Source organism: Osmerus eperlanus, chromosome 7 (genome assembly GCF_963692335.1).
Source record: "Osmerus eperlanus chromosome 7, fOsmEpe2.1, whole genome shotgun sequence".
Classification (NCBI taxonomy): Eukaryota; Metazoa; Chordata; class Actinopteri; order Osmeriformes; family Osmeridae; genus Osmerus; species Osmerus eperlanus.
The window spans coordinates 16194666-16221896 of record NC_085024.1 but is presented as its reverse complement, the minus strand read 5'-3'; the positions used below and the strand labels follow the sequence as shown (position 1 = coordinate 16221896).

Here is a 27231-nt window from a genome sequence, read left to right as displayed (position 1 = left end):
TGGAGATAGGAGAACCTCAAGTGTTTCTACAGGGGGTTTGTTGGAGAAGGACACATGTCTCTGTAGGGAGCTGACTGGACTCATCACCTGCTTAGAAAGCTGTTAGCTAGCATCAGGGGAGAAGCCCTGTAGCACCTAGAACGGATTAAGCAGCATGCAATGGTGTGTGTCTGCGTGCGTGTGTGTGCCTGTGCATGTGTCTTTGTGTGTGTGTGTGTGTTCCACATTGTCCCTCATACACACCTACCTAGACAAGGTCTCCTCCGTGTCTATAGGAGCCTGCCCCGCCCCAGTGCACCCTGGGATAGCGGTGCAGCCTGGCCCCCTCTGATGTGCTTCCTGTAATCTGCAAGTTTGTACGACAGCGCAGAGAACACCGCCCCACAGCAGCATGCCAGGTTAATTAGAAAACTCCTCCCCCGGCGACGCGTAGCGACAAACGAGATGAAAAGACACCTTGAGATGCCAAGCGTGTATTTCCTTTGTGGGTTGGAAGTGTAGGCGTGGGACTTGTAGTTCTTTACCCTCTTTGCGGTCCCCCTGATTAAATTGGGCGACTTGTTTTGATTATTACTTTGATCGCTTGCCACTGCTGCTAGCACAAAAAAAGAAAAACTACAAACTTTGGGGTCATGGAGTTTAAAGGTGGATGAGGAGTTGTGTTCAGCAGGATTGTGCGGGTCAGCAGGGAATCACTATCAGTTTATAGCAGCATGATTAAATGCACAATGTTTGTAGGGATTTGCCAGATTTGGGTCAATTGTCTGATCCCTACCCAATAGCGTTTTGATTTAACCTTGTATAACTTCACCAGTCGAATGAGAGCTAAACCCCCTCAGAATGTACTTATTGTTGGAGATGAGAGGCCAAACAGATGAGTTTGTAGGTAAAAGTTCCAGTCCTGTTTACATGAGGGAGCCGATGGCCTCATGTAAGAGGCCGTGTTTCAGATGCATCCTCAAAGTGACAGAACCAACCCATGACACGGTGGGTGTGTAACCGTGACATCCTGTGTGTCAAACACAGCACTCTACCGTTAGACCAAGAGGTCGCCAGGGGTCACAGCCCTGCCTCTCTCTCCTGCCAACCTCCTATTGATGGAGACTGCTTGCGGCTCCTTCCCAGCGCGTGTGCCGGTGTGTGTGTGTGTGCGTGCGTGTGTCCCTACATCCCTCCCTCTCAGCCCAGTGGTCTCGTGTCCCTCCTGGGCAGAGGGCCGGTCTAAGGTCTGACCTCCTGTCTGGTGCCTGACAGGTCGGAGAGTGGAGGGGTTGGACTGGGGGTCCAGCAGGGGCCAGGACACAGCTGGACTCCCCTGCTGCCCTCTCCCAGATCCTCAGGACTCCACAACCTTAAGAGAACCTGCACTTGTGCTGGTCTTTGGATACCAAACACCCCCTGTGTCCTGCATGAAGCCAGTATGCATAGAGCACATTCATCTTCTTATAGAACCTGGTCAGATTGGAGACTCTGATATATAAGTATGATGATGATAATGAGGAACAGACTTCTTCCTTTTAACCCAGCTAACTGAGTTTCCGGGGGAAATTCGGGGGGGACAGCGGTTGATTGGTTGGCCCGTCAGTCATTTCCTGTCCAAAAGGGGTGTGTTTACGGGAACACTGTTGACAGGCTGGCAGAGACGAGCAGACGAGGAAGCTGACTGGCAAGAAGGATGACTCAGCAAGGCTGGCAGACACACTGACGAATGGATAGACAGGCAGTCAACCAGCCAGATATACAGACATACAGACAGGTAGACTAGACAGGAAGGCAGACAGACAGACAGACCTCCAGATGGCCCCTGTCTAGCCAGCACAGACGGACAGTGTTGTTATGCTCAGTGCTAAGTTGTCCCCTAAGCAGGGGGGCTTTTGACAGGATCAGTAGGAGAATAGCAGCCTCTGCCTCATCCCACTGCTCTCCACCTCTCTCAAGATCACTACTGCACAGCACCGTAGCACACACACGCGCCATCTATACCAGCCAGCCAGCCAGCAACTCGGGTCCAAGCATGCGTGCTAACCTGACTGACCCCCCAGCAACACCAACCCAAGCAAGCAGTTAACCTGGCGTCTGGGAATACCTATGAAATTCAATTAAATTAGAAATTGATTTACAATATTAGTTTCATTAGGTTTGGTATTAATGTCTACGCCTATTAAATCAAATTAAATTGATTTCCACTCCTATTAATTTCCTTCCCATTAAAAAGTAAAAGTAATTCTGTGCAGCTGTTGGAATCCTCCAATGCCCTGTAGCTATGCTAATTGTGTTAGCAGTTGTAACCAATTAAACAAGAACATTTACGTAGAACAGGCAGAGAAGGCTGCTTGATGAGAAAGAATATAAAAAACTGTCACTCATCATAAATACATTTTTTACTTGTTTATTCTTTATTTTTAATTTTTTACCCATGATGCCTTACCAGAGACTTTGTGTACAACACAGTGTTAGCGTGGGCTAACCTTAACACTGTTGCTTCACAGGGAAACACAAGAAGACTTGTTTGATTGGCTGTGGGGCAGGGGTCACCACCATGCGCTTCAAGCACGTGCTGGAGGGCCTTGGGGTTGGCTTTCCCCGCTTGTTGGAAAGAAAATCCAGCATTCAAGGCCTGAGGGGCTTCTTAAACTTTACTGGCAAGAACACAAGGCGTGGTCAGGCTTCTCATTTCTACAGTATGTGTAAGTGGTGTCTGGTGGAGGTTTGCAGTCCATTTAGCTTGTATGTGTGTGTGTGTGTAGCCTGAGGGAGTGACAGTGAATGGGCTATTGTGAGGCGTCAAGGCGTGAAGATTCATCACTCATAAACAAGCTGTTTACCGTCATCAGTGACCTGGCCCATAAAACAGGAACCAGCATTTTATATAATAACGGCTGTCTCTCTCTCTCTCCCTCTGTTTATCTCAGTGTGGAGGGTGTGATGGTAAGACAGTCAGTGAAGGGGTAATTCCAGTGTGTTTTCTCAAGCTTCGCTGGTCTAACTGTGTCTAATGGGCCTGTAGAGGAGCGGGGCAGCATGCTCTCCCCTCTGTGAGCAACGTGTTGACAGGCCTGTCGCTAGACGCCAGCCTCACCAGCTCTCCCCAGGCTCCGAGAGACACGGCAGCCAGCAGGGCTCAGTCAGGGGTGAGACGGGACTAGGCCGGGGTCATCTCGTCTCAGAGGCACCGAACGGTCAGGAAGTATGAAATCGTTAATGGTCCCGTGCGTTGTTTAATAATGCCCACTTACGCCAGGGCTCGTCAGCCGTCTTGTCAAGGACGGGGATAGTTGGGACCTTTTTGTACACACTGAAGGATTCTGTTGATCTGATTGAGGAGCCTTGTTTATTATGGGATGTGGGAATGATGTTATTGGGCCCATACGGCTCTGTTGCCAGGGGAAGCAGGCAGAAAGAGCCAGCTCATCCATACTTAGTAATGTCACCCACTTTGCCTAGGGATTAGTCTGTATGTTGTAAACATACTGTGATTATCACAATGTTTGGGTTGTGTGTGTGTGTCTGACGTCATCCTAACATTGTTTGTGAGCATTGTTTCCAGCGTTTATTCCTGTGAGAGCTGCAGTGTGAGACTGTGGATCTGCAGGATTGACTCTGTCTGGGTCTATACTGAGAATGTCGTCAAACCCAGACACTTACCTGATTTATGAATTGTTCCCACAGCCTGTGCTAGCTGTTGCACTGGAACTACACTGTAGTCGTTCACTGTGAAGGTGTATGTGCGTTTATGAGTGTGTGTGTGTGTGTTGTAGCCGGATGAGAGGCGCTGGTCCCATCGGCTGTTTCCTGAGTGATTTCAGATTCACCCCCCCACCACGGTACCCCTCAGCCTCCAGCCCCCGGCCTCCAGCCCCCGGCCCCCAGCCCCCACACAGCGCAGGAGAAACAAAGGCTCTTATCTGCCTGGCTGCTGACCTTAACTCATGATCCTGTGTGACAGGGGCTTTCCCTCACTTGCCCCCTCTTTCCCCATGACTGTGACTGGAGGGTCACGGGGACAAGAATGAGGGGGCTGGGGGTGGGTTCCAGATTCATGTGTTTGTGCTTTCTCTGTGTTGTCGTCACCATCGAGGGGTCTGTAGCCTGGTCAGCTGTCCGTCCCCTCACACACAACACAAAGCACAAGCACCAAACATAAAGGCTGCCCATCGCCTCGGTCATCACCGCTGCTCCCGTCTCGCACACCTTTAGCCAGTCTTCAGTCCTCGTTCAGTTCGTTCTGTTGGCACCAAAACCTTCTTTGTTGAAGCCCTGCGTCAGGAGGACCTGTCTTTGTACCGACACACAGACACTCCTCTGGTTGGTGCTGCTCCCCCCCCTCCCTTCCTCGCCCCTTAATGAATGTGATGAAACTGTGTTCGAACTCGCTGCGTCCAAGCTCAAGCTTTAATTCCGCTTATTGATTATTATTTTTTGCGGCGAGGATTGATGAAAAGGGCAGGGTGAATGATCCCTCTGTGAGTTCATAGGAGATGATCTGATGTTATAGAGGAGAGACGAGAGGCTTCACTCTCTCACCCGTTTTCCCCACAGGGCCTGTAGACACACAATGAAAAGATCTCTCCTCCCCTCTCCTTTCCTCTCCCCTTCTCCTTTCCTCAGCTCGGTAGGCCAGGTTATAAACTCCTTCAGGTGTTCCAGGGTCTATCCTCCAGTCCCACCATAAGACTCCTGGACCTCCTCCTCTGACACCATAGTCCCTCTCTCTGGGTACAATCAAGCGGAGCTGGTTCATGCGGGGGGCTCCGAGACCTAGCGTAAAGTATCAAGTAAATAACACTACTAAGTCCTCCTGCCTGAACCTGTCAATCTCAACTTCCATACGTTCGTCTACCTGGGAAAGGACTTCCTGCTGTGCTCCTCCTTTCTATTCAGGATTGTCGTGCCACCTATACCTAACCGAGCAGGCCTGCTTCCTCTCGGCTTCCCCGTGTTCCTCCCCGTGGATCTGATCCGCCGTCACATCCTTGACGGGTCGTGGGAGGTTCTGAAGAGGCACTGCTGGATGCACAGGGGAGTTTGATTCGCTCTACTTGGCGTGCCCTTTTGGGGCGGCAATGATGTGACAGTTCGATATGCCTGATTTGGAACGTTTGACAATGGAGATTGAAACATGGCATGGCGTTGAATCATGCGAAGATAATTTTCATTTGTATGCACTACCAATTTGTGTTTGGGTGTGTGTAGTAGTGAAGTGTATAATATTCTCAGTGATATAACTCTTCTTTCTGTCATAAAACTTGAACAGCGATTGTTCTTTATTTGCTGCACTTCATTTTGGAGCGTTTCATCAGGATCTGGTTCATCTGGCGCTTTCCGACCCCCCATGCCCCCCCATGCCAGAGGACGTGGTTCCGTGTTGAAGAACAGCAGCGCTAGCTAGCTGCTCATGCTTTAGCACAGAACCCATCAATTCAAAGTTATCTCAAAAGTTAGACAGAGTGAGAAACAGAAAAGGAGAGAGAGGGAGAGAGAGAGAGGGAAAGGCAGAGAGTAAAATTAAGAAGAAAAAAAAAATCATTAACCAAGTTTAAAAGCAAATTTAACTAGGCCTATGTGCACTTTGTAATTACAATTTTCCCCAGTAATTCCAGCGCAGCAGCATCACATGTGTCCCAGCCAGAATTAGAAGCAGGCCGTCAGCACTGAGACCTAATGGAAGAGCTGTCTGCTCTCTCTAGGTACCCACTAGAATCCATTACCACACATTCACCACATATGATAATTGCTTGAGATAAAGTGCAGTATCTCCGAGTTATCTGAAGACAGAGGCGCACGCCGCGATGGGCTGTTTTCCCCAAGGAAAAATAAAAGAAACGTTTGAAGCCGAAAAAAAAGTAGCGAGGCCAAATGTGCTGATCCCCTCAGAATCGTAAAGTTGACTTTGACATCAGCGTGTGAACTTCTGCGCATCGTCGTCTTTCGGTCTCGTCGCACTATTCACTCTAGTGTACAAACACACACACACACACACACACACTGACTTTTCTCCTCTTGTGTTCTCACATGTGACCTTCCCTGTCTCGTCAACACAAACATGACAGTGGAACAGTCCTCCATGTCCCCATCCTCCCCCGCTCAGGCTGCGTTTGTGTAATGATGTCTTTAAGCTGAACCCAGTTTACATGCACGCCTTTAGATTCATCTTCCAATTAAAGAGGGGAAACCGTGGACACGCTTATCGTCATGGCTTAGTGCGTATCTAGCGTGTGTTCTGAAGGAAGTGGCGTCCTCTCGGGTGGGTCCCTGCCATTGGGGGGGGTCAAGTTAATTTAGAATAGGCATCCGTTAGGGGGCCTGGATTAATAAGTGGAGAGACCACTGTCTGTCCAGGGACCCTGTTTGTATTGAGTCATCGTGTTGTTGTTTTTTGGAGGACTGTTTACAAGGTAACATGGAGTGTCTCTCTCTCTCTCTCTCTCTCGTCCTCTCTTGTCCTCTCTCTCTCGTCCTCTCTCTCTCTCTCTCTCGTCCTCTCTCTCTCATCTTCTCTCTCTCTCTCTCTCTCTCTCTCTCTCTCTCTCTCTCTCTCTCTCTATCTCTCTCTCTCTCCTCTCTCTTGTCCTCTCTCCTCTGTGAGACTGCCTGTCTTCCTGTCAGTGTCAGTTTGGAGTGACAAACCAGTCTGAGCTCATTGTTTTGATGTTGAAACACAGCGGTGTGTCGTCTTGTCTCTCAGGATTAATGTGGAATGTGATCCATACTAGGGGCTTAGATCACATTAAAGTGTGTGGCGGGAGGGGGTCTAGACCCCTGGAGTGCTGTGTGTTTATCAGAATGATCTGTTTGCGTGTATCAAAAATGTGTGTGTGTGTGTGAGGAGGGGGGGATTCAAGTACAGGACCCCATCTGTTTTGGTTTTCTCCCAGGCAAGGTCATGTGACCCACTTGCCATCTTCAATGCCCATGCCAATCTAGCAAAGTGCCCCAGATAGACTCTGAACACCCCCCCCCCCCATCCCCCAGAAACCTCAGTTCACATCAGCTCCAGACCTCCAGATCATTTATAAACCTTTACAAGTTTTCCCCCCCACACTCTGTCCCCCATCCACAAAGGAGCATTTGCAGCTCGTAGGGCCACAAGATAAGAACATTCCAGATGAATGTATTTTCGTCCTCTCGGTCGGAAATAGTCCTTTTTATTCTTAGCCGTGGGTACTGTGCCGCGTCTGTTCGGGACTGGAGGCGGAGTGTTCTCCATTGGTTTTGGCGGCCGCGTTCACATGGGCGCTCTCACAGTCCCAGTCTCACGGCGGGATCATCAGCCGGGCTGCATGACCACCGCCATGCGACAGCGGGGCCGAGCAGGAGGGGAGCGTCTGGGTTTATTCTGAGACCTGTTTCACGGCTCCCAGATGGGGTGGGGGAGAGGGGTGTTGGGGGGGGGGGCGGGGGGGGGGGGGGGGGGGGCGGGGCTGTCTCGTGTTGGCCCTGAGGCCTGTTCTCAAAGCATGTTTACAGTCTCTCTCCTACTCTCTTTGCAGAAGAGAGAGGGGGGAAGAAAGACTGAAGTGTGAGAGGATAAAAGTGCTGTTGTTACCAGGAGCACTGGGTTCTCTCTGGAGACAGATATGGTGGGAGAGGGAGGGAGGGAGGGAGAGAGGGCAGGAGAGAAAGAGAGGGGGAGATAGTGAGGGACGGGAAGGAGCGAGGGAGTCAGAGAGAGATAGACATGGAGAGAGAGAGAAAGAGAGAAGCTCCAATATCGCCTGTTCCACGGTGGATCCTAATCAGGGAGATACCATTATGCTCACCTGTCCATGTGTCTGTTGCGCTGGACATGAAGCACGGCGTCACAGACACACAGACCCAAGACGTGGGCATTGATCCTGTCTGGAGGTGGATGGCCATTTACAGGAGCATTCATGTTCATCAGCGCTGTGTTTGAGTGAAAACACGGCTGCGTCTTCTGAAAGCTCCCTTTGATCTAAGACAGCTAGCTGTGTGGAAAACCTTAATGAGTCCTACAGTATACTCTTTCCACTTCACACCGCCTCACCTCAACCCTTGTGTCTTCACAAGGGTTTTCAGACATGAAACAGGGTTTTGACATAAAATGATTTGAAAAGAGTGGTATTAATGTCCCTCCCTCCCTCCCTCCCTCCCTCCACAGGTGTTTGAACGCGTGTACGTACTGTAAGACCAAGCATGCGAGAGGAGACCTGGCCAGCTACCCCATAGAGGAGCTGGTGGAGAGGGCCAGGCAGTCGTTCCAAGGTAAGTCTCAACGCCCCACAGACAGACCGCCAGACAGACAGACACACAGACAGACTGCCAGACAGATCGCCAGACAGACCGCCGGACAGACCGCCAGACAGACACACAGTCAGAACAGTGTGTTGTCATCTCCTCAGCAACTGTCCCCAGACATGGAGACAGGAAGGGCCGCCTCCTCATCCTGCCTAACAGCCAATCCACTTGATCGGCCACATCAATGGGTCCATCCAATCCCAGTGAAGGTCTTAAAACGTGGCATGACTGTAGCCGTGAATCAGTTTACAGTCGTGATCTCCCAGGGTCACCAGTCGCAGAACAACAGCAGGCTTAGTCCAGTCTCCTAAACCAGAGGAGAGATGCAACAACACCAGGATCTCCCCTTCAGACCCCAGCATTCCAAGTCCACAACAAGATTATTTTGATCATGTGCTTTTGTCCAGTCCACTAATGTCCACGGGGGGGCTGGAGCACCAGGGGCAGGAATACGTCTTTATCCACTTATCTGGAGTGCAGCGGCTTTGACAGGATGGGGGGGGGGGGGTGTATTAGAGGCCATCACAAACACATGTTGATGTTGTCGTTTATTGGGCCATGCTGTCGTGAGGAACGGCCTCCACGCAGTCAATCAACAGTCAGTCAAGGAAAAGCTTGGCGGCTGCCTCCCTGGCCTCTGACAGTGGAGCATGGCTGACTAGACGTTGCGGTGCGTGCGTGTGTGTGTGTGTGTGTGCGTGCGTGTGTGTGTGTGTGTGCTGCTCTCTGACTTGTGGGCGAAACACTGTTTCTGCATGTGCTTTTCCTGTCATGTAGTAGCGGAGCCCTGTGACAGACTGTTTACTGTTCTCTTGGCTTATTGTGACAGTGGTACCGTGATACCTCTGTGGTACTGCTCTGCCATGTGACCGGTTGTAAGGCATGTGTTTGTGTGTGTGTGTGTGGGGGGGGGCACGTGTGTGTGTGTGTGTGGGAGGGGGGGGGGGCATGTGTGTAAGCACGAGTCTGTCTGTGTGTGTTTTTTGTGTATGTGAGCACTGGTGTGTTTGTGTGTGTGTGTGTGTGTGTGTGTGTGGAGCGCTATGTGTGTAAGCACGTGTGTGTATGTGTGGTGTTTTCTCACTAGCAGCATGAAAGCAGAAGCTGACTCTGGCCAGCCGTTAGACCTGGGGAAGCAGCCAGGGGAAGAGGGGCTGGTGTGTGTGTGTGTGTGCTGCTCAACTCAGACCCACAGGGGGAACAGGAAGTAGGGGTTAGCAGGGGCGGGTGTCATTCTGGAGAAGTCGCTGCAAGACACCGCATTCTCGGGGCGGCTATGGCTCAGGGGGTAGAGAGGGTTGTCTGTTAATCGCAAGGTTGGCGGTTCGACCCCCGACTCCTCCCAGGCCATGTGCCGAAGTATCCTTGAGCAAGACTCTGAACCCCAAGTTGCTCCCGATGGGCAGGCCGGCGCCTTGCATGGTAGCTCGCTGCTGTCGGTATGTGTGAGTGAGAGTATGAATGGGTGAATGAGAGGCAAACATTGTAAAGCGCTTTGAGTGCCGCTAAGGTAGAAAAGCGCTATATAAATGCAGTCCATTTACCATTCTCTTATTTTGAAGTTCTGTGCCCCACACAAACACAAACACACACACTCTCACACCCAGAATGGTGCTGTTGCGACAGTGCAAGGCCACAGCAGGTCTCGCCACAAGCCCTGAAACAGCTGCTGTCTGGTGTTAGTGCTGCATGCGTCCGCAGTGACTGCAGTTTGGACAGCAGGGCCACCACATCCCCTCACATGTGACTAACTGGCGCTAGGACCAGACTCCCCTAACCCTCTACCTGGGCTTATCTCACCCAGCTGAGCTTCACACACGGGCCCGTCAATTTGATTTGCTCCGCGTTTTCAAATGAAAAGCATAAGAATGAATGCTAATTCTGATTGGCCGGGCCGCCCTAGTGAGGTTTATCCTTTTATCTCTGAACTTTGAAAGGATTTATGTATTTATTCAAATGAGATTGGAGGTAAATAGCGTTGGCGAATGCTTGACAAAAAAATGGAACCCTTTTTAAGTAATTTGAATTATTCAAATGGCTGTATGAATAAGTTCCCATCACAAGGCTTTTTACATATATTTTCCCCACTGGAGTGTTTAGACAGTTCAGTGTTAATGTCTGACTCCTGCTGAGGGAGTGTGTGTGTGTGTGTGTGACTAAATGACTAAATGTAAATGTAAATGTGTGCGCGTGCACGTTTGTGTGTATTCGGACATGAGCTATTCTCTCTCACACAGACATACACAGACAGCCACTCACACACACCTAGACCTAGCTTGGGTTCTAATAATAGAATTACAGTAGAACAATAGAATAGAGCCCCGGCTCTGATAACGCCAGAGCTCCAGGCAGGAAGAACGTCACACTGTCTGGCTGGGGCCACAAAGTTCGCTACAGTAATGTGTGTGTGGGGGGGTGGGGACGGGGGGGAGTAGACTCACACACTCTCTCACACACACACACACACACACACACACGTACGTTGACTGAAGTGACCCTTTTGCAGCATGCACATGCACACATTGATGGGGATTGAAAATGGGTTGTGCAAACCTGCCCCTGCGAAATTGCCTTTGGGACAAAGTGTGTATGTGTGTGTGTGTGTGTGTCAGGGAAACGAGTCAAACCCCTGTGACCCAGCGATGGGTCTGTATACGCCTGTCGCTGAGTGCGTGTTTATGGTGTGTGTGTGTGTTTACAATCCCCAGCATGGAGAAAGCGCCCAGGATTAAAACAAGCCCGGCCTCCCTGCACTGGAACATCTGGCTGCCAACTCTCTCACGCCGCTCAACCTTGCAGGCTGCGCGTGTGTGCTCGCGTTTTAGTGCGAGTGTGTGTGTGTGTTTGAGCGTGAATGTGGTGGCGAGTGTGTGTTTCAATATTCCCAGATAGGGTTGGTGCCAGCCCAGGGTTAAACAATCACTGCCTCAAGTTCACAAACACGGCGCTCCGAGCTAAATAAACGTCCCCTGCGTTAATGAATGGCAGCCTCAAATATTTACCCAGAACACCGCTGAGGGAGGGGGGGGGGGCAGGGCAGCCTGGGTCTCCACTGGCAGCTGCTCCCCCTGCCCCCCTACACACATAAAGGTGATATATAGCCGGGCTCCCTAATGCAGGAGTGACATATTTAATGTGTCCCAAAGAAGCATGGTCCCAGATAGAGGTTATTAGGCAGGAGAGAGGGATGAGGGAAGGGCTGGAGAGATGGAGGGAGGGATGACAGCATTAACCTCGGGTCTCACCGTTGACTGGGCCTCTCTCTGAATGCATAAGCAGAAGGCCAGAGTCTCCGAGACCAGGGGACATGATCAATGTCTCTAGGGTGCTCGAGGTGTGTGTGTGTGTGTTTTGTGTTTGCTCGGCACCAGGTGTTTGAGTACCCCCCTCCACCCACCCACAAACACACACGCAAACACAAACATACTCACATAAACACACACGCACACATGTACGACTGAAGGAGCTTGGGGTTATATGTGATGTAGGACCAAGACAATACTGTCTCCTCCTGTCCCATACTCCTCCCTACATCATCTCTCCTCCTCCCCCCTCCTCCAGGTGGAGTCCATCACTCCTGTCATTCTCTCCATCCTCAGGCCTGCCGTGTCTAGGAGCAGTGGTTCAGAAAATGTACTGACCAGCAATCAAAGTGAACATGTTGCATTTCCCCTTTCTGCTCACACACACACACACACACACACACACACACACACACACACACGGGGGTAGTGTTTCTCCCAGAGTTGTTTATATGGATGACTGTCCAGGTCCCTAGTCTGCCTCCGCTACAAGGTGCATCAGAGCACACCCAAAGCTAATGTATTCATTGGTCAGGATGGGCCAGTGCACAGGAAACTGGTTCACCCTCGCCAGCATGAACTCACCAGGGAGAGGCCAGTGTTTAAAAAGATTAGGGTGTGTGTCTGTGTGTGTGTGACTGTATGTGTGGTTGTGTGCGTCTCACACAATCCACCAAGAGATGGAATATCAGAACGAGATGTTCTCCAGTGTGACCTCTGCCATGTTGACTGGCCTCCATTAGCTTGGTAGTAATATGTTCCCTACTGTACAGTATTATATCCTATAGCCTTACAGTAGGCCTATGCGTTGCTATTCATGTATACTAAAAGTTTGGTTTATGAGAGGAATTCAATCAGGAGACATAAAGGCAGAGCATGTTAATCATGTGCTGTCTGAGAACAATACTACCTCAAGCAGTCCCCTCCCCCTCTCAGGTTCTCCCCTGTCCTCCTCTATAGATCGTACCCTGTTCTCCTCTCTAGGTTCTACCCTGTTCTCCTCTCTAGGTTCTACCCTGTCCTCTTCTATAGGTTCTACCCTGTTCTCCTCTCTAGGTTCTACCCTGTTCTCCTCTCTAGGTTCTACCCTGTCCTCTTCTCTAGGTTCTACCCTGTTCTCCTCTAGGTTCTACCCTGTCCTCCTCTCTAGGTTCTACCCTGTCCTCTTCTCTAGGTTCTACCCTGTTCTGCACTCCAGCACTTAACACTCTCGGCAAACACAATTCTCCTCTGCTTCTGACAGGTCTATTTCACTGCAGCTCCGTTTAAGACTTTCCAGAGTTGACCGTGAATCCTTTCCTGTTGAAGCACCTGCTCAGCAAATATCCCTCATGAGTTTTTCAATACGCCATCACTTCAACAAAAAAAAAAGCCCAATGGCTCAGTCATAATCAATATGCTAATATCAATAGCATCCTGAAGCTCTTAGTGGAGTATTGAAGATGTGGTTAAAGTCCCTCTGCTCTCCAGAGGTGGATGAAGCCTGAGTAATTACAGCTTTCAACCAGGGTATAGTGGAGACTGGTACTGTCCTCTCGGTGTGTGTGTGTGTGTGTGGTGTGTGTGCGGTGTGTGTGCTGGAGATTAGGAGTAAGCAGGACTGTTAAGTCTAAATGTCCCCATCTCTTTTACAAGTGTGCCTGCATGTTCAATACTGCCTTATACAGCATTTTTGGTATATATCCCCCCCATCCCCCCTCCCTAAAGTGGGTTCTCATGAATAGAATATGTATTGGATCAGGAAGCATTCATCCGGTTAGTTGCTGTGTGGAACTGTCTGGAATATCCCTCCCTCCCTCCCCACCACCCCCCCACCCCCAATTCCCTGCTCTCCTCTCTCTAGAAACAGAAACAGCACTCTGATCCCATAAAAGTTGCATACATGCTCAACGGTGGCACGCCGTAAGTCTCTAAAATGAATGGGGTTCTCCAGGTCCAGCAGGGGTCCAGGTCATGGTCCTCCCTTTGCTGCTGGTGGTGTGTGAGAATGTAGGCGCTGTCATGATGTGTTGCTCGACCACATGAACACACACTCTGCTCTCTCTTTCTCTCTCTCTCTCTCTCTCTCCCTCTCTCTTTCTCTCTCTCTCTCTCTCTCTCCCTCTCTCTCTCTCTCTCTCTCTCTCTCTCTCTCTCTGCTCTCACGTTCCCTCCATTGTGAAGCTCAGCCAAATCACTGTTAGACAGGTTTGTACTCAACGTCTCCTCCCAAGACACTAAACAATGGTGGTAGCATTAATTATTTATTACTGTTAATGAATTTTTTGGAAAGGATTTCTTTGGCAGATAAAACAAAAACAAGGGCAATGTATCGGTTCTGTCTTTGTCTCTCACTCTCTTTTCGCTTCTTTTTTTCTGTCTCACTCTCTGTCTCTCTCTCTCCTGTGCAGTGTGTGGGGGAGGGGAGTTCTTTCTGCCTGTAGTCAGTAGGTGGCAGTGGTGTTCTGAGGTTGCCAGTGACAACCATGTGCTGCTGAGCTCATCATTGTTTTTTCTCTCTCTCTTGCTCTCTCTTTCTCTCTCTGTGTGTCTACACACACACACACACACACACACACACAGCTTGTGTTCCAACGGCTTGTTTCTCCTTCCTCAGACACATGCTTGGTGTGCTCTGTTCTATTCTGAACAACCACTCTTTTACACATGTGTGTGTGTGTCTTGTTGAAAGCATCTGCTACACCTCGTTGGTTACAACGCTATGTTGTTTTATTTTCATGTGTCAACTTCCTCCTCAGTTCCCTGCGGTCAAACGGGTGAAAACAGCCTGCAGTGTTTTGGCTCAGGGTGACAATGCTGGGCCACACATTCAGGATCCAGTGGTCAAACATGTTGTTTTATCTAATACATCAAGTCCATGGTTAGGACTCAGAACATGTTTAAAGAATAGAGGAGAGGTGGCAAAAGAATAGAAGAGAGGGGGCAAAAGTACCAGATGATGGGCCAGTAAACAAAGTATCTAGAGGAGAAGAGGAGTTGAGAGGAGGAGGGAGGAAAGGAGATACAAGCCAGTAAACAAAGTATCAAGAGGAGTTGAGAGGAGATACCACATGTGTCACACATACTTTCTTTCAGGCGAGTGGACACTCTTTCACCACGACACACGCACACAAACACCTCAGGAGCAGGTAACTGAGACCAGCTGGCGGTGTACACAGATGTTTATATACCCACAGGAGGGTTTATATACCCACAGAGGGGTTTATATACCCACAGGAGGGTTTATATACCCACAGGGGGGTTTATATACCCACAGGGGGGTTTATATACCCACAGGAGGGTTTATATACCCACAGGGGGGTTTATATACCCACAGGGGGGTTTATATACCCACAGGAGGGTTTATATACCCACAGGTGGGTTTATATACCCACAGGGGGGTTTATATACCCACAGGAGGGTTTATATACCCACAGGGGGGTTTATATACCCACAGGAGGGTTTATATACCCACAGGAGGGTTTATATACCCACAGGAGGTGCAGAAGGACAGTTGACCAGGACGCTTCAGACCAGCAACATCTGACCATGTATCAACAGGCTCTATCTAACGGCTGGGAGAAGGACTTGGTGCAGGGGGGGGGGTCTGACAGTCACACCAGGAGGGAGTGGGATCCTTACGAGCAGCAGAACCACTCCCACTTGGCCCTGTTGTACTGGCTGCTTACACACACACACACACACACACACACACACACACACACACACACACACACACACACACAGGCCCAAGGCAAACTCATAGAAAAAGTTGTGTACTCATTCTCCCTGACTTTGTCTCATGAAGACTCTCATTCTCTCTTTCACTCTTTCCTTTCCTTTTGTCTAACCCTCCCCTCCCCGTTCTCTCTTCGTCTAACATTACCTCTCCTTTCTGTGCATGTTTACTCTCCCGAACTCTCCTTTTCTCTGCCTTCACCTCGATCTCTCTCTCTCTCTCTCTCTCTCTCTCTCTCTCTCTCTCTCTCTCTCTCTCTCTCTCTCTCTCTCTCTCTCTCTCTCTTTCTCTCTCTCTCTCTCTCTCGCTCTGTCCTTGCCTCCCCCCCTCAGAGTGTGTTCTCTCTGCCCCCCGATTGGTCCAGCTCCAGTGTAGTTGTGAAGCACTTTGAAGCCTTCTCTCAGCCCTGAGCCCCACAGCCAGTAAACAATAAAAGCAGGCAGTTGCCAAGTTTGTGTTCACAAGATCCCATTGAGAATTGACAGTGTTTCAAGAAAATGAAAGCACAGACTTGGCAATGCTTGGCATGCTCCTTTACTGAACACACACTTCTAGAATTAATACAAGGCTACACCCGTTTAAGCACTTAAGTCCTTGTCCCCTTTGTAGTCTAGACTAGGTTTTAAGGGGGTAAACTAAAGGAACATTAATTGATGTACTTCACGTGAACCCTTGCTCATGTAGCGTTGTCAAGACCGAACACTGGGACTCAAGCCCATGTTCACCTGGGGTGGGTGTTTCCGCAGTTAGAGACTCAACCCTACGCTCACCTGCGGCGTTTTAGGTTAGTGCGCGGCTGTAGAATGGAGCCGTGAGCTCACTTCGGAGCTGTTCAGCTCAGATGTATTCCACCTACTGTACTTTCTGTTTGTGTGTGTGTGTGTTTCTCTGGGGGGTGAGGGTCTCCCTGCACAGACCTATTCTTGTATAATCTCTGTGTGTGTGTGTGTGTGTGTACATTTGTGTGAGGGTGCAGAGATCAAAGCAGCAGCTTCTCTGAAAGAGCGGTCTTTCCACCTTCACCCTCTCTTCCTGGTCTCTGAGAATGAACACGCACTGAGAATAGAGTGCACACACACACTCTCACACACACTGACATCACACACATACACGCACAACTCTGTGTGGCCACCGGAGCCCATTAAAAAGTCATTGTACTGGATCAACACCAACAGAATGAGACATTAGTCTATGAAATGAACTGTTCTTTATTTCTCTTTGCCCCCGTTGGTAAACAAGCATGTTTTATTCATTTCTTACGCTTGGTGCACACACACACACACACACACAGGATTTAGATGAGAAGTTAACGCCGTTGTAATTAACCCAAACCTTTAACATCGAGGTCCCAGCATTTCCCTGCTAATTGGTTTGTTTCATTAGAGAGAGAGCTTGTGTGTGTTTGGGGAGAGACTACTATGCTCGTTCTGCTGAGAGAGAGCGGTTTCATCCTCTCCTGGTTTCATCCTCTCCTGGTCTCATCCTCTCCTGGTTTCATCCTCTCCTGGTTTCATCCTTTCCTGGTTTCATCCTCTCCTGGTCTCATCCTCTCCTGGTTTCATCCTCTCCTGGTTTCATCCTCTCCTGGTTTCATCCTCTCCTGGTTTCATCCTCTCCTGGTCTCATCCTCTCCTGGTTTCATCCTCTCCTGGTTTCATCCTCTCCTGGTTTCATCCTCTCCTGGTTTCATCCTCTCCTGGTTTCATCCTCTCCTGGTCTCATCCTCTCCTGGTTTCATCCTCTCCTGGTCTCATCCTCTCATGGTTTCACCCTCTCCTGGTTTCATCCTCTCCTGGTTTCATCCTCCTGGTTTCATCCTCTCCTGGTTTCATCCTCTCCTGGTGTCATCCTCTCCTGGTTTCATCCTCTCCTGATTTCATCCTCTCCTTCACAGTCATGTTTCATCGCTCTCTGGCAGCATCATCAGTATATATCAGCACCCTGGTCTGGTTGTTGTGTGTGTTTACGTGGCAGAGCCATCCTGTCACTCACAGTACTGACTGACTCTGTGGGGTGTGTGTGTGAGCGATAATGGGCAGGTCCCCAGTCCCCTGCCATCCTACCCCCCAACTCACCATGACCCAGAATCCCTTGCACTCCCCCGGGGTCCTCCCTGCGAGGTGAGAAGAAGCTCCTGGAGGGGGTGTGAAGAGATCACTAATGGCTACGACCCCCCCCCCCACCCCCCCGCGCCAGCCCACCGACTCCCCCGCCCCCCCACCATGCTTATTTGCCCCAATGCCTGAATAGAAGCATACGTATGTGTGTGTGTTTTGGATGATAGAAAGGGTGTCCTCTACGAAAGGCGTCCCCGCCAGGCAGCACCAGTCGGCCTGCATGTGTGCTCCAGGTTTGATGTGTCATTGCTGCTCCCATCGCTGGGTGTCTTAAGGTTCTGTGGAGACTGTGTGCCATTGTCAGAACATGAAATGTGGTTCAGTCCAGTGCAGCTATCGGTGTGTGTGTGTGTGTGCGTGTGTAGATATGTATCTGTGTATCCTGTCCTCGCGGGGGCCTGCATTGGCCCGTACCAAGATGGGATGGGGGGGGGGGGTGACCCGGGGTAACGTGTGTGTGTGGGGCAGGGGGGATGCAGGCAGCCTGGTGATAGTAGGGAGGGGGCATGGAGGGGATGTGGGTGTGTGTGTGTCTGTCTGTCTGTCTGACATTTCATCATCTCTCCAGCAGCACTAAATGTCACTTCAGGTCTGGGGGAAGGTTCTCGCTTGGCTGGGCGTCCTCTCCACACAGATGTCATCTCGCTGCAGCCGCTCTCCTCTGAGTGGAGGGCGAGGCCGAGCCCGAAGATGCCCCCCCGCGTAGACGGCCCCCCCCACAGCTAATGTGGCTTGATATGTCCACTCAGGACTACTCCTCGTCTATTTGTGCGAACCCCCCCCCCCCCCCCCCCACACACACACACACACACGCATAGAGACTTGGCCTGTTATAGCCCTGATAGTTTAGTTGAGCTGTTCCATTGCTGTCCTCTGGTGCCTCGCTCTTCTTCTTCCCTCTCTCCTATCTTCTTTCTGAAAGAGGAATCCCACACGGACACACAGCCAGCCAGGTTAAGGGCCTGGCGGTGTCATTTGCTGCCTGTTGTCCAAGGTAGTGTGACCGCCCTCCCCCCACCTCCATGCCGAAAGCAGTGTGTTTGTCTGAGGGGGCCCCGAGAGGTCACAATATTGCCAAAGTGTATAATGCCATGCAACTTTGAATGAGGAAAATAGAAGGAGCGACAAGGCCATTTCTAGGAGCCCTATCTAAAGACCTAAACAAAAGCTATCTAGAACACAGTGTCCTTTTTCAGTGCCTGTGAAGGCTATGCTATGCTTCATTTTGTATCCTCCCATATTGTGATACCATATACTCCCTTGCCAGTTTGGCTCCTACAAAGGTTGTTTCTCTGGTGGGGGGGGGTGGGGGTGGGTGGGGTGGGTGGGGTGGGTGGGTGGGGGTGGGTGGGGTGGTTGGGTGGGGGTGGGTGGGGGTGGGGGGGGTTTTATTGAAGCGTGGGTGTAGGACCTTTGGGAGAAGCTTACCCAGACTTCCTAGCGGCATCTCTCACACCCTGTCTGTTTGCTGTCATTTTGTATTTTATTTTGTATTATTATTTCTGTTAGAACTAATAATAAATACATTAGGTAATACATTTGATCACTTTGGCTCAAAAGAGACGTTTGTCAGTTTATTTATTACCTATGCATGTGTGAGTATGCATGCAAGGGTATTGTGTTTTGTAACACCAGTTACAGGGTTCATAGCTTAATCCAGTCCTGCCTAATTTCACAGACCATTCCTCTTGTCCAAACAACACCTTCTTGTCTGCTCCAGTTATGGCTATGTTCCAGAGGGGTGGATTGACAGGTTACAGAAGTCCCAGCCAATCACTTGTCTCCCTTGGTGGATGTTGCAGGGGGGTTGTGGGAGATACACGGGGGACTTTTAATGGGTGTTGCAGGGGTGTGACCCTCACTTGGAATGAACCCCCCACCCCCCTGCTCTCTTTCTCTCTCTCTCTCTCTCTCTCTCTCTCTCTCTCTCTCTCTCTCTCTCTCTCTCTCTCTCTCTCTCTCTCTCTCTCTCTCTCACTCTCTCTCTTGCTCTCTCTTTCCATTTAAAAATATTTGCAACTAGACTGAACACACATGCTTCCTGAGGGGATTTGAAGGAGAACCCATCAATAATGTAGCAAAGCAACATGTTTTTTACATTTAAGGACGCCCCCCCCCCCCCTCCCGACCACCCCCATTGTTGTTGTTATCTTTACACACACACACACACTTGCACACACACGGCCTGACAGTAGCCTGACAGAAAGGAGCTAGCGAGGAGGGATAAGAGCCTTGCTGTTCTCAAATTCATCCCAGTTGTTTCTGTTTGTAAACAAACCATGTTAATCAGAGTCAATGCAAAACATACATGCCTGGGTTTTGGCTGTGGCAACCGGATAACTTGGATTAATAAACAACGACCAAGATGGCCTCCTGGTGGGATAGCCTACATTTACAACACTTACAGCCAGCACGTTGTGTATTCAATTAAACAACTGTGTCTGGATGTAACGTGAACGAGGGGAAAACGAGGTCAGTGGGCTTTATTTCCAACATGGAGACCTTGTTATGTCTGATTAGGAGGGCCTGGGCCTGACTGCGAGGCGGGGGCTGCCCCAGAGTTCTTTCCAGCCAATATTAAACATTAACACATCAATGACTTTTTAATGGTAACTCATTTCCATGTGTAATACCCCCTCATCGTCAAAGCTTCACCGTGTTTGTGGGTTTACTTGCAAACGCTGGTCACCCTGGCTGGCTTATGCCCCTCAGTGATGCAAAGACCTATTTACTGTCGCGGCTCAGTGAGGCGCGCTCACACACACACACACACACACACTTTCACCACCACCCCCAAGCCTCTCATACACCCCACACACACCCCAAAATTCTAAAATTAAACCCTACAGAGCATCCGATAAAAGAATGACCAAGAGTTTCTCAGGAGAAAGGTGACAGATCTATACTACATCCTTCTTGTACAGTTGGTTTCTTCTTTTCCACATCAGTAGCTTCTATCTGAATGGCATCAAGCAGGATCAAGTCAGTAGGCAGTCGTTTGTACATGATGTCCGAACAGTCCTGTGTCTCTCCTTACTCCTGTGGCACACAGCAGCTTTGATGCTAATCATCCCCGACTTTAGGATCCCTTTAACTGCATTTATTACTGCTCTAAGTGACACTCATTTATTAATTAGAACAGATAACAATGCCTGTTGATGGTGAACAAGGTCTGTGGTGATATGAGTCACCTGACCTTGAGCTCCCTGTGAACCCGCGTGCCCGGAGAACACGGGATCACACACGCCATCCTGCTGACGGCGGAACCACGTCCACCTGTCACGCACGCACACACACACACACACACACACACACACACACACACACACACAACACACGCTAGGATCATCGTCTACCCAGGAACCCCTGACGCCAAACAACATTTGTTGTTTCCAATTAGGTGATTAATTACCACAATTAAACTGTGTGTGTGCGTGTGCGTGAGATAATTATCACAACATCCTATAGAGGACAATAGATTAGAGGTGGAAGCTCTTCCTTGATTTTACACCCCGCCCTGTTCAATTTGTAATTCCACCCCTCAATCAACTTCTTGTTGATCGAGTGAAACATGTACACGCGCACACACACAACACTGCCTTTTTTGCCCACTTTAACCCTCGTGCTGCCTTCGGGTCACATGACCCAAAGGTTCATAACGAACCATCGTTGTGTTTACCCAATTTTACCCAATACAAAAACAAATAAAAATAATTTTCTTTTAACCATTCCAATGTGGGGGGTCTGAGACAGCCCGACAGTTAAAAGAAAATGCTTCACTTTGTTTTTGTATGAGGTAAATTTGTCGCAATACGACGGTGGGTCACAATGACTGATGGGTCAGAATGACCCGAAGATAACACAAGGGTTAACATACGTCTTTATTTGGAGATGAAAGCATGGCCGGAGAAGCCAGAGTGATAGGTGACTTTCTAAACTTCAAAGATTACTGGCACAATTCAGGATAGAATTTGCATACAATTTTAGTATTTTTTCACAGTAAATTGAAATGTAGTGGAGACAGTCATCATATTTAGACATTCCTCATTCCTGGTTTCTCTAACTCTCTCTCGCTCTCTTTTGCTCTCTTTCTCTCTCTCTCTCTCTCTCTGTCTGTCTGAGCTGTGTTGACATCTGCCCCCAAAATCCTCCTCTGGTTCTTCCTGGAGGGGGCGGGGCCAGGGTGTGTGAAGGTCAGACAGCCCCCCCAGCTGCAGTATGTTTATGTATGACTGCTGTTGGGTTGTGCTCATGCCTGATCACCCCACTGGCTTCTAACAACAAGAGATGGAATCAAAAACATAAAGAATTGAGACCCCCCCTCCCCCCCCAAGACACTTTCCGATTGGTTCTGAGAGATACATATTCATGGCGGCCAATCAGTGAGCCTCAAGTCATGACCATGGAGCTGTGGGTATGGGTCCTGTGGTGCATTGTGGGTGTAGTGAGCGATCGTTTGATGTTAGCGTGAAGATGATGTCTCACTAACGAGCCAGGTTTTGATTGGTTAACCCTCGTGCTGCCTTCGGGTCACATGACCCAAAGGTTCATAACGAACCATCGTTGTGTTTACCCAATTTTACCCAATACAAAAACAAATTAAAATAATTTTCTTTTAACCTTTGCAATGTGGGGGGTCTGAGACAGCCTAGCTGTTAAAAGAAAATGCTTCACTTTGTCTTTGTATGCGGTAAATTTGTCGCAATACGACGGTGGGTCACAATGACTGATGGGTCAGAATGACCCGAAGATAACACAAGGGTTAAGCTGGCGGTAGGGGCCTGATGTTTTTGGGGTGAGGGGTGTCTGCCCTCACCCCTGTCCTGTCTCACTTCCGCTGGGGCAAGAAGATAGGAGGATGAGAGACAGAAGAGATGTTGTTTTTCCATTGTCTTTGTAGGGAGGGCCTGAGGATGTCGGAGGTGACAGAGTAGAGAGATCGAGAGCAGGGCTCTTCCTCACTGTCCCAGTACCGTCCCCAAGTTCAAAATGAACCGTCCTGACCTGAACTTAACTTGTCCCAAAATGTTAATTATTGTGCTTTTGCATTTTGACATTCTGACATGGCTCTAGGTTTTTCGCGACACCATTTCAGTAATCCATACAGTCGTGGGGTTCAAACAATACACAATAGAATACACAAATGTTCTTGTTTGTTTCATGGTGGGGCTAACACAATTCTTGGTGTGGCTGTAGTAAAATAGTTTCTAAAAGTAAAAAAACATGAGAGCTAAATGTAATATGTTTCACCCGCCTTGTGTTTAAGCGTGTTGTACCACTGGTGTATGCATTTGATATTGTTATGGTCTATCGTCCCGCGGTCATCCCAAAGTCTGTGTTGAACTGTCCCAGACATCATTAGACTGATAAAGACCCCCCAGGTCTTTTTCTAAAATACAAATAGTGATGTGTGAGAGAGACAGGGTAAGAGAGGGTAAGGGGGAAGTGAGGAGGGAGGGAGAGAGGGTGAGAGAGGGTAGGGGGGAAGTGAGGAGGGAGGGAGAGAGGGTGAGAGAGGGTAGGGGGGGAGTGAGGAGGGGGTGAGAGAGGGTAGGGGGGAAGTGAGGAGGGAGGGAGAGAGATGGAGGGATGAAGCACCAGGAGGATCAAAGCAAACAGACTGGCTCTGAGACTGATCAAACCGAATAGAGGGAACACCAGGCTATCGATCCGTGTGTGTGCTCACACGTGTGTGTGTATGTGGGCATATTTATACTTGCACCTCATTATTCCAGCCACTATCAGAGGAGAGGGGAATATGGGCAGAAAGTAAACTCCAAGAACTCTTCACTTTAAATAAACTTGAGCGTGTTTTCTCCTACATTTGCCTAAGGTGCAAAACAGCCACGCCCTGGCAAGAAGTCCTCTCTGAGAGGAAACCCACTAGCCAACTCAACTGGGGGTCAAAGGTCAGATCACGGTAGCGGCATAACCAGTAACGTTTCGTTGACGTGTCATCCCATAATAGTAAGCACACACAGTTGCTATGCAATATCTGGGTGTGTCCGACCCGCAGTGCATCTGTCGCCTCATTGCTCCCAACCTTTACACAGTCTGTGATACTTACAACACTCACTGTCAACCCCTATTAATGTATTACATGTTTTGAATGAAAAAGCCTGCAATGATGAATTTCATAAACCCCTATATCATTCTTGACTGGATAGTCCTATGGAGCACAATGCGTGTAAACCCTGTCAGCGCCCCATCTCACACGTTTCACACATGTCATACATGTGTTGACATTGTCATACATGTGTCTAATCCCTGTGACATCAGACCTGTACAAGCATTGCATTACATGCAAATGCTTTTACTGAGATGTACATTTGACATTAAATGTAGTCATTTAGCAGACGCTCTTATCCAGAGCGACTTACAGTAAGTACAGGGACATTCCCCCGAGGCAAGTAGGGTGAAGTGCCTTGCCCAAGGACACAACGTCATTTTGCACGGCCGGGGAATCAAACCGGCCACCTTCTGATTGGTAGCCTCGATTCCCTAACCGCTCATCCATCTGACCCCTTAGATGTGGATGTGTGTGTTTACAAACAGCATTTGTTGTCAGTGTCTCTCTTCTTCTAACCAGAGGCGCTAGACACTCGCTGCAGAGCAGCACTCACAGCCTCACCTGACTCCAGATCAGGCCTGCCAGCCCAGATTCGGAGCCAGCTTCCTCCTCTCTCCCTTGAAGTCTCAGTCCTCAGATCGCTCTCCTGGGTCCTGGGGCCACGTATGTATGCCGGCAGCCATCTGCATATGGATATGCATATTACCCAGCATGCTCTCTGAGGTCCTCCTGTCACTCTGAGGAACCCCCTGGCTTAGAGGGCTGTCCTTCAACACGGTTTCGGGGGGTTTGACGAGTGGAATATACCACTGGAACAGAAGATGAACCGATATATTCTATACAGTGGCGTAGTGTTGTGTGTCTTCAATCATTTCCTGATATTGGACACCTCGTAGGGCATTATTACGGCATGCCTTGGTCAATAATAATAAAAGTAAGAACATCGCTTTATATTTTCATGTGTTTCGCTATCAAAACCGTTTTTCACATGCCGTAAATCCAACTAAGCCTTGATCCGCTGTTGGCCTCTTCAACAAGGCCAAGGGTTCACACTGACTTCATGACTCAATGTCCTTAAAACACATTGCTTTTTGCACTGGACAATACAATCTTGTACCATTTGTATTTTTTGTAATATTTGTATTTTTTGTATTTTTATATTGTAAATTAATGCAACTTATATTTTATTTTAATGTATAGCTTATTTTAATTCTAATTCCACTTAGTATTGCTAGTTATGTACCCTTAGTATAGTTAGTGCTCATATTTAAATTTTTTGATTCCTATATGTTCCATGTTTGCACCTTCCTGCCAAAGCAAATTCCTTGTCTGTGCAAACTTTCATGGCGAATAAAACCCATTCTGATTCTGATCGGACGAGTGTCGTTCCACTTGGCTGCGGCTTAGCTCCCATTAGATTGATGGACACTGAATCGTATGTCATTATTTGTAGGTGGGTGTCACTGTCAGTCTTCTCTACCGAGGTGAGTACACGGTAAATCCTTCCCCTCAGAGGTGGGTATACCCCGTTCACCTGCGTACATGCAGCGCTACACACCCCAATCTACAGTCACAGACCACAATTCCACTCTTGCGGTTGTTTGTGAGTGTGTCATCCCTCCCTGGCCCTTCCCCACCAACAAACTGTGACTAGTGTGGCACACCACATCTCCTCTCCTCACCGGGGAGAGGGGCGGGCCCGCCGCCCACCCACCCCCGGCCCTCGCTGTCATGCACCACACGTGCTCCTCCTGTTCCCGCCGCCACCAGAGGGTTCTAATCGGGGCCCATGTTAGATCAAGGCCGGGCCACCGCCAACGTACCGCTTACATACGTATGTTGCACACGCTCTCCTGCTTGAAGAGGCGTGGAACATCAAAGCCTCACCAGACGCCACCTCAAACAACCTGCCGCATACACACACACGCACACACCCTGTCTGACAGCCGAGGTTGGTGCACAGCGTTAAAAACTCCATTACAAGATGGATGTTGGTGGGTAGTTTGAAAAAGTGGGAATGGGGGGATGAAAGGATAGTGGGGTGAAGGCAAAGAGAGGAAGAAGGATGGAGGGATGAAGCTAACCTGAACCCAGGCCCTTGGGTTGGTAAGTAGTGTATGCCAGCCTATCAGGTTCATATCCAGGTAGCAGAGAGAGAGCTGCTCACACACACACACACACACACACACACACACACAACTCGGTGTGCTTCTCTGAGCGCTGGAGAGTGGCGGGAAATCACAGGAACGTGTTGTTGCCCCGGGAATGCGTCGCGACGGTAGCGCGTCGCTACAGGATGGTTGTTTGTGTTTTGGTTCCAGGGAGTCAGGGTGTACAGGATGTCCGGGACTCGCATGGGTGTCTGTAATGGGATTCACAGTGAGGAACAAGCGTTAGCTGGTTGTGTATGGCAAGCAGAGTAGGCCAGAGAAAGAGAGAGATGTAGATAAGGAGTAGTGCCTGGGGACTCTGACTGTAATCTGAGCATGAATAAACATCTATAGATGCACAGGGACTATTGTTGCCGGTGGCAACACACTGTTTATCATGCAGATTGCCGAAAATAAAACTGGGGGAGATTATGTAAAGGTATGGGGCAGGGTGTGTGTGTGCAGGAGAGGGGTGAGAGTGTGATATGAGGTGGTCTGATGTCATCATAAATATGCAAGCCGGCAATGCGAGCGAATCCTTGTCCCAGGTTAGCCTCTCCCGTTGCCCCCTGGCTCTGGCTAGCATGCTAATCTAATGCTAATATGATGCTGCCTGTAAATAAGACTGCCGCCGCTATACTGTAGGTTATGAGGTCATCAATACGAGACGCTCGCAGGCCTCAATTTAAACCCTCAAAACGTAATGAAGCTTAGCGACTTCAGCCCAGCTCCCCGGACACTCTACCCAGAGACATGGCCTCGAGGCCTGCTGCATCCAGGCTTCGTCCAGGCCTTCATCCAGCCCTGCTCGAGGCTGGCGTGCTGGGCTGTGTGGGTCTGGGAGCTGGTCTCTGGAATGCATTATCTCTCGATGGAGGTGGTGCGGGAGAAGACACAGTACTTAGCACTGTTTTGTTTAACCCTCTCTCTTTACCTCAATCCCCCCCCCCCCCCCCTTCCGTCTGCACTCTATTCGTGCCCACAGCTCAGTGTGATACAGTGTAAACAGAGTTTAACATTGATGGAATACAGAATAAATGATTCACAAAAAAGCTTTAAAAAGCCAGCGACAGCAACGAGCTTCTTCAGCAGAGAGACAATTAACAATTTAGGTTTACGTTCTGTTAAGCTCTTGCAATATTCAGTTTGTTTGAGTGTAAGAGCGTCGTGTATCGTTTAATGCAATTTTTTCTTTTCCACAATGCTGGTTTATTAAACCTCCAAATTAGTTGAATTGATTAGTTCTGACATGCTCTTCAAAGCACATACTTCAAAGCTGTTCTTCCCTGCCACCCTCCCTCCTTGCCTCACCCCCTCCCTCCCTGACCCATCCCCCCCTCTACAAGAATAAGAGATTCTCACCATGCTCTTTATGTAACAGTAGGGAGAAATTACTGTAGAGGTGGTTTGAAACCAAGCCCTTGTCTCCTGTCGGGTCCTAAATTAGATGTCCTCTCCTGCATCCTTGTCTTCTAGCTGGGTGCTAGATGTCCTTTCCTGCATCCTTGTCCTCTAGCTGGGTTCTAGATGTCCTCTCCTGCATCCTTGTCTTCTAGCTGGGTGCTAGATGTCCTCTCCTGCATCCTTGTCCTCTAGCTGGGTTCTAGATGTCCTCTCC

General features: G+C 49.3%; 1 protein-coding gene across 1 annotated transcript in view; it reads left to right on the top strand.

Moving 5' to 3' along the window:
* Positions 1-27231, top strand: part of cdkal1 (CDK5 regulatory subunit associated protein 1-like 1) — a 164112-nt gene that overhangs the window by 49199 nt on the left and 87682 nt on the right. Inside the window, exon 8 of the mRNA XM_062465209.1 lies at positions 8120-8223. Coding sequence (XP_062321193.1) covers positions 8120-8223 — 104 coding nt within the window. The remainder of the gene's footprint in view (positions 1-8119; positions 8224-27231) is intronic.